This window comes from Cariama cristata, unplaced genomic scaffold, assembly GCF_000690535.1.
Source record: "Cariama cristata isolate BGI_N322 unplaced genomic scaffold, ASM69053v1 scaffold16822, whole genome shotgun sequence".
NCBI lineage: Eukaryota > Metazoa > Chordata > Aves > Cariamiformes > Cariamidae > Cariama > Cariama cristata.
Window position 1 is genome coordinate 77,047 of NW_009604577.1, and position 12,203 is coordinate 89,249.

The following is a 12,203-nucleotide window of genomic DNA, read 5'->3' on the forward strand; positions in this document are numbered from 1 at the left end:
CCGTTTCTGAGTAAACTACTGTTGGAACTAGGAACAATTTAGTACATTCATGCTCGGGAATCTGACTTTTTAGCAGGCTCTCGTCAGTGTGACAAGTATCATCGTAAGACTGTGCCAATTCTGGTGTCTGAGTCAGTTCCAGTCTCTCTGCCTAGCACTGAGCAACCGTGTAAACATGCCCTTAGATACCACCAGAGCAAATAGCCTTAAAGAGTAAGTCATCGTGTACGTTACACCTTCAGAACTGTGGGTGTCATTGGAAGCTCTTCTTAGAGGGAGGGGGCAAGGGAAGGTAAAAGTCTTCCATACTCTTTATAGTCTGGACAGCTGAAAAGGCTTCCTGTCTAACAGAGCCCAAAATATTGCTTGAAGCTGGGAAGCTTTTGTGTTTTGTCAGCCAGTACCGAGTTTCCTAAATGCCACGTGTTGTTCTGCTTTTTGTCCTTTCTCTTGAGAAGACTACAAACATTTTTTATGATAGCTTACCATTCTCTGTGTTCTAGTGCATTTCTTGCCAGTACCCCCCAGGGCTGTTTTCATCTCCAGTACACCACTGAAGTGAGGTGGTGTAGGCAGAATAAAACTTGTCGTGGCCTTTGTTTAAATTTGCTACCATGTTTGCTTGCACCAGTTGTGTTCCCGTGCAAATGGGAGACTCTAGCACACAGGAAAGGAATAGCTGTTTCGCTTTTCAGCTGAGTCAATGAAATTTCTCTCTGTTCTCTGCATTATTTTTTTTGGTGAATCTGAATTCAAAGTGGCCTTTTTCTACCTGTGTTATTAAAATTTAATGGGACAGAGTTTTATTACTAGAACCTGAAATTATACTCTAATGTCTTGGCAAAGAAAATGGTATGTGCAAAAGCAGCATCACTTTATTTTACTGATTTATCTGTTCCAATGCTACCTTTTTTCCCCCAAGTTAATAATCTCCATATGAACTAAGTTTAGATCTTTTTATGGCTTAGTGGTTTTAGTTGTGTTTTTATCCCAACAACCACACACACATCAGGTTTCAGTAAATGTAATTTATTGTTGTTTTGAAAGTAGAGTAAAATTACTAATTACTGTATTAAATTGTGTACAATAGGGTGGATTTTAAGAACAATTTTAAAGGTGAACTGGAAAAGATTCTTTATTTGATATGGTGGAATTGCATTATTATTCCCAGAGTGTTGTGGGTTTTTTTTCTTTAGTTCACATGACCCAATGAGACTTTCTACTGTCTAATAATTAATTTGCTTTTTGTACTTATGCAAAAAACCTACCCAAAACCCTTTGAAGAGGAGGAGTATGTGGAGCAGAAAAGGAACATGCTGTGAAATTATTTCCGTTCTTGTTGCTAATGATATAAGATGCTAGAACTCTAGACTTTATATGATGATAACACGTGCACTCAGATGTTGCTTCAAAATGTCAAATAGCCAATTCTAATGAGTGCTATGTGGGCTGATAAAGACTTTTAACTGTTATATCTTTCTGCCCCATATATCTTAATCAAAACCGACTATATGTCAGGCATTCTTATTGGCTTGTCTTGTAAGGATACAGATATACCACCTGCTCTGTAGTTGCAGCATGTTGAATGGATTGTATTGCAGATACAGATTAAGTTCAATTTATCCCACTGTGAAAGGTCTGATGGAAACTCCTGCTTTGGTAATTATAGTTCCTGTGCAACTAGGAATATTTATGTTTTGAAAGAATACCCCAGAAGCCTGCGCAATTACCTTTTGCTTAGACAGGAAAAATCTCTGTTGGTGTTTGTTGAATGGATAGTGACAGAGCTTTCTTTTACTGTTTGAACTTCTTAACAACTCAGGGACCTTCAGAGCTAAGTGTTAGATATATCGACAACATTTTCAGCATTAAACCTACTCCGAAAAACAGAACAACACTTGAACTGGGTAAGTTGTTGGTTATTTGCAGTTATCCTGGAGGTAACTGTGCAGGAAATGTTCCAAAGCACTTATTATTTTTTGTGGTAAAGTTTTATTTATTTTTCCAGTGTTTAGGTGTGTCTATGAGATAGAATGCTTTCCTTCAGTAGCACTGATACACCTCCAAGTTCTGGTCATGTATTTCCAGGTTGTTACTTGTCACTACAAATCTCATCATGATACTATTGGTTTGCTACCTGGACTGAATTCAGTTTGCATTTGACCAACATTCTGATGTTTTATCTTTCCTATTTCTTTTGTTCAAGTAGATGATTGACAGAATATGTGTAAAAGTGCAAGATCATCTCAACTCGTTAAGAAACTGTGGTGTGGATGCTGTACAGGAAGATGTCAAATCTGCAGAACGGCTTATGCGGGATGCAAAGAACTCCAAAACGGTAAGCCTTTCCCAGCATACTGGTAATACTGAGAGCAGTTCGGTGTGTCCTTGCAGCTGTTCTCTTTTTGGGGAGTTAAAATGTGTCACAAAAGAGTAGTTTCTTCAGATGATCAGCTTTAGGTAGAATTTAAAGTGACAAAATAATTCTAATTCATAAAGACTTTAATTTAGTAGAGAGATTTCCTCCTGTTTGTCCAGATTTGAAGACAGGTAGTGATGAGCCTACTTTCCAAAGATACTTTTTCTGTCTTACAGCTCTTACCAAATCTGTATCACCTCGGTGGAGCTTCTTGGGCAGGAGCAAATGGTTCACTCTCCAATCCGATCCAAGAGACACTTGAATCCATGGCTGGAGAAGTCACAAGGGTTGTGGATGAACAACTTAAGGTCTGTGGATAGATGTGTTACCATCTCTTACATGCAGAAATAACTAAATCTGGCATCTTCAGTTGCTAAATGCAAATGTGCCACTTTTTTTTTTAAAAAAAAAAACTTCTCAGTAGATTTGTACATAAACTTTCTTTTTGTTACTAGTTTTTTATAACTTTCTGCCTTATTATCTGGATACTTGCCCTCAGTTCTTGAAATAGACGTCATTGATCTGTAAATATTCCTCTGTGTGTGTTCAGCCAGCTCTTGCTCAGAAGCTTCTACCTTCAATTATGTTAGATCTCACTGAATAGTAAGCAAGGAAGAGTCATCCATACAGCAAGTGCAAAGGTATCAGTCCAAGAAAAGGTCAAGATGGGGCAACTTTAGCAACTGTTGGGATCTGTATGGAAGCTGATGAATTTAAGCGTGCGGTTCTGAGGCAATTCTGATCAACTTAAGTTTATGACTGAGCTACCTTGCCTGTGTTTTGCTCTATTTAAACTGATCAGAGAATCTGAAAGTGAAGGTTGAACTTTCAGTTGAAACAACATGAAAATGCTTCAGTCAGTGCGAATATAATGAAGAACAATAATAATACCACATTACTAATTACTTTTTCGAAATTAAAAAGTTAATGAGGAGGAAAATGGTGCTGAAGTTTTAGTATTTTCCTCCCTTTCCCCATTATATGAAATAAGGTGAAGATTCTTTATCACTTTTTTAATTTCTGCAGACATGAAAGTGATTTATCCACAATATTCTTCCCAGTGGAGTTCATAGGCTGTTATTGAGAGGGGAATAGTCAGGTCAGCCCTTTGTGCAGGGCTCATGCAATTAAGTAAGTCCTCTCCATTTTGGGGAGTCTTACAGAAATGGAGGGAAAAAAGCCACTTCAGCATTTGGAATGTTATTTATAGTTCCAGGCATAAGATTGAGTCAATGGGTCTTCCATTTATGCTTTTACACATTTACAGCAAAAGGCACTTTAGCTCAACCATTCTAACTTTTATGTTTACTTTTGATTTGTGCGGCATTAAAGTGCCTTATGAGAAACTATAAAGTCATAATGCTCTTTGTATATTGTAACACTCATTTTTATTAATTTTACACTCAAGGCTGAAAGGTTTTCCTTTAAGTTCTATGCTGGTGTACTTTGTGTGGAGGAGAAAATGTGAAACTTGCATTAGGATTTTTTTTTTCCAGTTGTTTAGGTCAATTCAAAACATCATATGCAGTTTATTATTTGTGAAGATAGATAAGGCAGCTCACATAAATACAGTTCTTTTTGTAATTCCTGGAGAAAAAATGTCCTATGTGCTGTAAGTAAACTTTTGATTTTTAGCTTCCATAGCAACCAGACCCTGATTCTAGAAAGAAATATTTGGAAATTGGATAAAGTCAATGAATGCTTTTCAGGCAAATGGGAGACTTTTCTTTTTTTTTAACCTCAAAGAAGGGAAGAGGGGTAAAGGAAGAAGCTAGAATAAGGAAAAGCAACATTTTGAAGTGAGTTGAGTTGACCAACAGAGAAATTACAGCAAGACCCTTGCATTTCTCTTCTCCTGCTGGTGTCACTGTGGACACACAGAACCTGGAGATGCTTTATTCAGTTGGCAAAGGCCCAAAGGAAATTTGTAGGCAAGACAAATGGTACTTAGGCAAGAGAAGATTATTTTGTAAGGACAGGAGTGCTTGAACTATTCCTCCTAAATTCCGTCCTAGTTTGGAACCTAGCAAAATGTTTGTTGGCTCCATCACCTATTCCGTTTTTTCTTTGGATGTCATCATCATGCAGGAGGAGTCCTTAAAGTGCCGAGAGCTTAAGAACCCAGAAACAAGCTCCATATTAGCCATAACGGCAGTTGTCTCTCATACCTGTAAATCAAATGTTGTAAAGATCAGACTTCCTTGTACGCTGTGGCTGCTTCATGCTGCTGTGTTATCCTCATGAATCTACACTTGAAAATCAGTCAATTAAGAGCTACAGACTGAAAGATGCTACTTCGAATCACTGAAATTGTTATGCAGTAATGGTGGGTTTTTTTCTCGCTCGATATCTACATATGAAAATTGCCAGTTATGGTAGGGCTATGCAAAGAGAAAAAAGCTCTGATAAGATGGAGTTCAGCCTGAGGTCACTTAGCTATAGAGTGAGATTGAGAAGAAAAAGGAAATCGGTAGTTTTCAAGGGGTGCAGTTCATTATTTTTGTACAATTTAGAATCATCTAGATTAGAGCTAGAGTTACCTACTGTATTGTTCCAATGAAACTGATTTTGTTTCGGTTTTAATTTGTAAGTGCCTTTTTCTGTTTGGTTATCAACCTTCAGTTTTACTGGAGACAGCTTGGGCCATTTCAGTAAACTGGGCTAGTGTCCTATTCTTTCCACCTTCCTTTGGGTTTTATAAAACTGCTCAAAAGCTGCAGGCAACATGGCATATGTTGGAAAATCTGACATCTTCTGATAGTTACTGCTTGTCCCACTTGTTTGGAGGATTCAAAGTTGGGGGAAATGGGTCTTGAAGTACACTGAAGCATGAACCAAGGACGATGTCTTTATGCTCCCTGCCACGTTGGAAGCACCGTAGCCCAAGAAGACCCCACGGTCACTGACATGCAGCAGCGTGACAGCTTCAGCATGCAGAGGGACCAGATACTGATCTTTTCTAAGTAGCACTTTGTGCTGGGAATGGACATAGAGAGTTTGTTTTCAAATCCCGTGCTGATGAGCCTTGACCTCTTGCAGTCTCTGAAATGAGTTATTTGATGGGAAATTAATTGATGGTTGAACAACCTTCTGAAGGTATCTGAAATAGATTTTCTGAGTTGCTGGGACTGGAGGTGTAGTAAGGTGGATATAGGAGAGAATTTGAACAAATAGCAACTTCCAGTCTTGTCAGAAAATGCTGCTTTGAGTTTATAAATAAATCTGTTTTGCTGTACACAGGGTACATATCAGCATGTAGATGAAACAATATGAATTTAAAATTTAGTTTTCCAGATGACCAGCTGATTGTTTTATACCTTCTGTGGTCCTGCCTAACCTTTTTGGATAAGAAAATTGAAAGCAATTAGAGGAAAGAAGTTTTAGTGATATAAGGCACTGGTAGTGTTTCTGTATCTCATCTGGATCCCTACGTGTGTACATTAGGGCTTTCCTGCACTTTTCGTGACACAAGTTCATACATGGATGATTATGGGAGGGACTGTGAGCCCTCACCTGCACCTGTAGCGGGGCTTTTTAGCCTTCTAGTCAGAGCTGGGATTTGGAAAAGAAAACACTAGCTGATAAAACAGGATTTAAACCAGAATTACCTTTTCTCACAGGCACAGATAGAAGATAAATCTAATGCAATTGAAAGGGGCTTCATAACGTAACTTCATAGCATTGAGGTATATATGAAAGATTTTTCTAAGAGAAAGTCTAAGAGGGAGGAAGTTGACTTTATACCATCAGCAGAGGAGACTTTATTTTAAGGAAAAAAAAAAAAAGTTGAGAGTGTTGGAGGCGTTACATGGTCCTGTTTCTGGAGCGTGTGTGGTCATCTTCTGTCCTAGTTTGGGGTTTTGATCAGTCATTAAAAAAGAATAAAAATTATTGACCGCACCTAAGGTTCACTGTGGACTTCCATGTATGTAAATGAGATCCATATTTTAAATGTTTGTATGGCCTCTGCAAGTCATACTTTTAGCTACTTCTTAATCTTTGACTAGTATATTCCAGCCCTGTACAGCATGGCAAGTTTTCCTAAGTCTCCTTTCTTCATATACTGATGCCTCTTACAAATTGGCAGGTCTGGAGTATTGATGAAGATTGCTGATTGAGGGCACAGTTCAGAGCGAAGGCAGCTGCAGCAGAGCATCCGCTGCTTCTGCAGCATGCAGAGACAGCAGTGGTGGGTGCACAAGGGAAGCAAAGTTATTGTTAAACGCACAGAGGTGTAAATGTTTCATATTTGAAAAGGCAAACAAGTACAGTTGTGGGTCATTTTCAAAACAAGCATGTTGTTCTTCCTTAGTTTTATTTTGTAAAATGCCTTTTATATTGCAGCTGGATTGCAAAATGGATTGGAAATGACGAAGTTTGTAAAAATTATAAAAATTGCAAGTCTTGAAGTGTCATAGTGCTGTGCACCAGAATAATGCTGTGATCTTCCAGCTGATGAAAATCTCAGTACCTGATGTTAGCTTTTGCTTACTGTGCTGCAGACGCTCCTTGAGTCTATGGTGGATGCAGCGGAAAACCTTTGCCCAAACGTAATGAAGAAAGCTCGCATCCGGGAAGACCTGATTGAGGCTAGCACGGAGAAGATTTCCATCCCACGCACTTTTGTGAAAAATGTCCTCTTGGAGCAATCTGGAATTGATATCCTCAATAAAATTAGGTACTTTAAAAGAGTAATCTAACAAAATTGGTTATAGAATTTGGATTTTGGGTTGCGTGTATGTGTGTTTGTGTAGTAGATTTTTGGAATGCTTTTGTGACTCACATGAAACTCTATAAAGGCATTCAAAGAGCAGGAAGTTGTCCTACAGGTCTGGTGAACTTGGTTCAGGAGATTCAAATATTTGGAATCTCCAGGGTTGTTACCTTGATCATTAATGCATGTGCTTTTGTTTTATTTAGTAAGAGTTTTGGGTTATGGTGCACAGTTTACTTATGTTCTCGGCTAACACTGAATTACTGTGGTAGAAGGAAATTGCACTTATTTGCTTTGAGTGTTAACAGTGCTTTGTCTTTTACTGCATTTGGTCTTGTCCTGTAGCTGTAGCAATCGTTGTAAAACTTTTTGTTTGTGTGGGAGTTATGCACGGCAGACAGACATACTTAAAAAATGGAAACTTGGATATTCAAACCACAAACCTGGAGCAGAAACAGTTACCCTAAAGAGCTCTTAGGTCACTCTCTAAAAAAAAAAAAGGGGGGAGGAAAAAAAGAGGCCTGACCTTTTACTGCATTTTTTTTTTCATATTAAATATATACCAGAGAATGTATTTCTGCAGTACAATGTGGTTGACCTGTACTTAAACCTTTGCAGTTGCCATCATTTGGCTAAGGAATCCTTTCTGCCTGATGGAAAAGCATGTCATTTTGCACTGTGATGCTAATGCCTTTGCAGAAGAAGAAAACAGTAAGACTCAAAAATTAGTTTTGCGGAGTGCAGCAAAATTGGCAGGAAAAGGTGTTAAAGAGTTTAGCTATGCCTTCAGAGTGTTTAAAATGGTTCAGGGAGTGAGCTTCCTTCAGTTCTATCAAACAAATATTGACCCTGAGACAACAATAGTGCCCCTTCCACCTGCAGAAGCTGCAACTGTCAGTGGGGTGAAGGTGCCAGACTGTCACCCTTCCTGCCCTATATTATTTGAAATTAATATGTAGGTAACTGAGGGAAATCCCTTCAGTCTCATTCTCTTCCCACCATGATTTGGCCACCATTCTACCTCCCTATGAATTGCATTGCCTTTCCAAGGAGTTTCTTACCTTTTTCCCCAGGCTTTCTGCAGCAGTAGTGCTAGCCCCAGGTACAAATAACTTTATTATCCAATGCAACTCAGTCCGCACGTAAAAACCTTAAAACAAAATTGTGTTACTTGCTGGCAAGTGTCAGTTGAAGCAGTTCTCCTTGAAACCATAGAGGCAGGAGAGATGGAGGTTCAGGCTGCGGCTCAGACATACGTGGTTGTGAGCTGGCCTCCGCAGCCTGAGCCTTTTGTACTGTGGCCAAAGACGGGACCGCAGGAGAGCAACTCCAGGTACACATTTCCTTGAAATGTGTGAAACCTCAATTCAGTGTACGGGGTGTGTTCGTATTCAAGGTACGTCTGTGTAATGGGAATGGCTGAGATTAAGTTCTTGAGACAGAAAGTGGTTGCCTAGAGCAAAAGGAAGAAACAAAGTTGTGATGGCAAAGACCAGAGAACCAGCGTTGTGTACAGTTGTCCTTCAAGTGGCAGACAAGCACAAAAAATAGTTGAGGAAATGAACAGATTGTAGTTGTTCAATGTAGTAGTGTTAAACAGGCAGCACTGTCCTGATCCCATTCATCTGAGAATCGTGTTTCTCTGACTTCAGTGGCGGAGTATTCCTTAGTGTTTCACATTTGGTTTTTATTCAGCTCTCTTACGCAGGTGTTTTCATTTCAGCTCTTAGAAAAATGTTAGAACCAGGTTAAATACGGTACAAAGGCTCCTGTGTTTATTGCGTGATTCATGAGTTTATTTCTGAAACCTGCAGTCATGTATCCTGACACCCTCTAATGTTTTACTTCAAATAAAGTGACAGCACTGTGGATAATCGTCACACTGTTGAACGTGTAATAAAGACAAAATTCTCCTACGTGAATTAAAAATTTCTGTCTCATTTTTAATCCTCACACAGCGAAGTAAAGTTGACAGTGGCTTCTTTCCTGTCTGACCGAATTGTAGATGAAATCCTGGATGCACTTTCCCATTGCCATCACAAACTGGTGAGTATTTGTGTGGTTATCTGAATATATCGGGTATCTTAACAATGCCATTTACGTTCATAACTTGTTCAGTTTCTCCTTAGCACAGCTCTATTTTGAAATTGGTCTTATTTTCATTGGCGTCACTGACATCATTTGAAATATGGTCATGGGACTCTTGCCTCTTTGCATTAAGGAAGATGCAACCTTGGAAGAGGCTACATCATGTGTATTTGTCCTATTATCTTTTGCACTATTGTCAGATCTAAAGCTAAAAATGCCATCAGGATGCAACGTTGAATAATTAGTTAAGAACAATGCCAGTACTTGTCCTGGTGAGATGATAAGAGTTGGCTGCTCGTGAAATGGGCATTTTTCTTCATTCTTTAGAGGAGGGACTGCTGAGACCTTATTCTCTGAGTGTGTATATCTTGAGCCTACCTCAGAAATGTAGGTATCAAGTTTGAAGAGAAAGGAGTAGAAACATAGGAGAGGAAAGACTGTTCCCTACTTGAAGGTGCTGAGCTGTCAGGAGGCTCAGTTAGTTATTATAAAGGTACTTGCTTCACCAAGAGTAGAAGAAAAAACCAACTGTGTATCCACAGAAAAACGTTCTTACTTCTAATGCAATGGTCCTTTGTAAAGAGAATCCAGTACTGTTTTTTCAAAGCAGCCAGCGGGTAGTCATTGTCCAGATTGAAATTGTCCTTCATTTTTAATTGAAATTTCTCTGTCTTCAGCTTGCAGTCCTGAATTTTTTCAGATGCTCTTCCCAACAAGATAAAGGAACCATATATATTTCTCTTTATTTCCTCTCTATGAAAGTCCTCATACACAGAAAACAAATCACTCTTCCTCCCCTACTCCCTTTTTTTCCTTTCCCTTTTTTTTAATTTGTTTTGTTTAATAAATTAAAAGACTGGGTTATTTGAGGGTGTGTCTTCACGGTACAGAACAGCATTGTGTGAAGACACAACCTCTGGTCTCAGTAGCTATGCAGCAGCATCAGCCTGCTGTGTGAGTGCCCACATTAATGAGCTCCAGTTGGTCCTGGAGTGGGCTCAGCTGGCATGAGCAGTGGGCTGTCTCTGGCCAGTCCTGTTGCACAACTTGGACATACCCTGTCTCTTGCACAGTAAGTCATTTTCTCCAACCTTTGAGTCACTTTGGTAACAATCCTCTGCACTTTCTCCAACTGTTTTAAAAACCTCTTTTAAAATTATGGTCCCCAGAACCAGACAGACTATTCCAATGTTTTAACCAACACCGTATATAGGAGTGAAATTGTTTTTCTCCTGATATTCTTTACTCCTCATATTTACGTAGCCAAGGAAATAAGAATTCCTTCCTTTTGTCAGAGTTTGTGGCAGCTAATTTTCAAGATTGGGTTTGGTAGATCTCCCTCCCAGTAATGTCTTCTGGACGCTTGACGCTTGCTGCTTTTCAGGACTGTGTGCATAGCTAATTGCCAAGTGCTCTTAGTTCCTAAAGAATGATTGTACATTTGATTTGAGTTGATTTACTTTGTGATCTGTTTTGGCCTGCATTCGTAACATGTACCTTTCACTGTTTGACTCTCCTATGTTTCTATTAGCTGCAGATTATTTCAGGTAGTATAGCACTGATGAAAACATTGAAGAGTACGGATCTCAAAAATGCCGGTAGAGGACCTCCTGTCTAATTTGTCTGTGTTAATCTTCAACTGACAGCTGCAATCTGAAAGCTGGCAGCTAGTTCTTAACACAGCGAACATTAAATGTGCTTATACAGTTCTGTGCAGGCTCCTTAACTCGGAGTATCACGTACTAATAATTCAGCCACCTACGAGTGTCTGTGTATATTGGATTGACACAGTAATATTTGAGGCAAATTTGAAAAATAAACCTTGTTCAACAAGATCTGAGTTTGCCTGATATGATGATGATTAGCATTAATTACTCTTCTAGCCATTTTAGTGTGATTAAAGATAAATCCATAACAGCTCTCCAGTTGTTTTTGCTGAGTAGACAGTAGACTAAGTGAGCTATAATTGACTCAGGTCATCTGTTTACCTTTTTTGGTGGTTAACAAAACTGCAATCCACGGGTTGTCCAGAGTCATGCTGATGTTAAGTAGTGGGCTACAGCTCTCCCTAGCTGCCTCTTTGAAGGCTTCTGTGACTAACTGAGTTAGGCCAGCTGCTCTTCAAATACTTGCTTTTAACAGATGTTATTTAATATTCCCTTTAGTTACTGACAGAGCTAGAAAATATTTCATCATTTTCCTGACAACATGAACCCACTCCATTCCAAGTATAATCCAGGGTGGTTTATGTAACATTCTCTGTGTTCTTAGTAACAGTTTTTGCTATGCAGGTCTAAAAAGGGTTTTTGTTATTGTTAGAGTTTTTCCTCTCTGGTACTTTAAAAAATATATCTTATCCCATAGATCTATCAGTGATGATTTTTTTCTTTTTATGGTAACCCCTACCTATTTCTTCATTGAAACATCTGAGGTATTTAACAAAGCTGTCCTGTTTTTTGGATAGCAGGTGATAATATTTTTGGCCATCTAATAATTATGAAAATTATATTAGCTGAAATTGTATATGTCTTTGTGTTATTTCATTTAAAAAAATAATTTCAGAACAAAGCTTCTCTTCCACCCCTTTATTTTCTTTATAATAGAGACAGGACAAATGCCGAGGAAGCCCCGTAATACTACTATAAGTTAAAAGTAGGATGGCTTTTTATCTGACCTTCTTCCTTTCCTTTTTTCCTGTTAGACTTTCTCCCTTCATTCTTAGAATGTGTGATGGAAGGGATTTTCCATCCAAAAAAAGAGGAAAAAAATGAAAATCCAAAACAGAACCAACTGTGTGTGAAGATGAACACACACAGCTAAGCTTTGCTTTTGTAACTGGTATTCTAGGATCTGTGATCACTTGAGTTCTGTAAACTTCCTGGTTGGTTTTGGTTTGCCTTTTTTAACAGTGTGATTGATGTGTCCCTGTCTTTATCCTTGCCTCCAGGCTGACCATTTGACCAGACGTGGCAAAGCACTTCC

The 12,203-nt window shown here is 38.8% G+C and overlaps 1 protein-coding gene across 1 annotated transcript in view; it reads left to right on the top strand.

Moving 5' to 3' along the window:
* Positions 1-12,203, top strand: part of LRRC16A (leucine rich repeat containing 16A) — a gene marked incomplete at its 3' end in the record, with an annotated part of 74,837 nt that overhangs the window by 62,492 nt on the left and 142 nt on the right. Inside the window, exons 24-28 of the mRNA XM_009695680.1 lie at positions 2,210-2,338; positions 2,596-2,727; positions 6,922-7,097; positions 9,092-9,179; positions 12,169-12,203. The exon at positions 12,169-12,203 is cut by the window's right edge and continues 142 nt beyond it. Of these exons, the coding sequence (XP_009693982.1) occupies positions 2,210-2,338; positions 2,596-2,727; positions 6,922-7,097; positions 9,092-9,179; positions 12,169-12,203 (560 nt within the window). The remainder of the gene's footprint in view (positions 1-2,209; positions 2,339-2,595; positions 2,728-6,921; positions 7,098-9,091; positions 9,180-12,168) is intronic.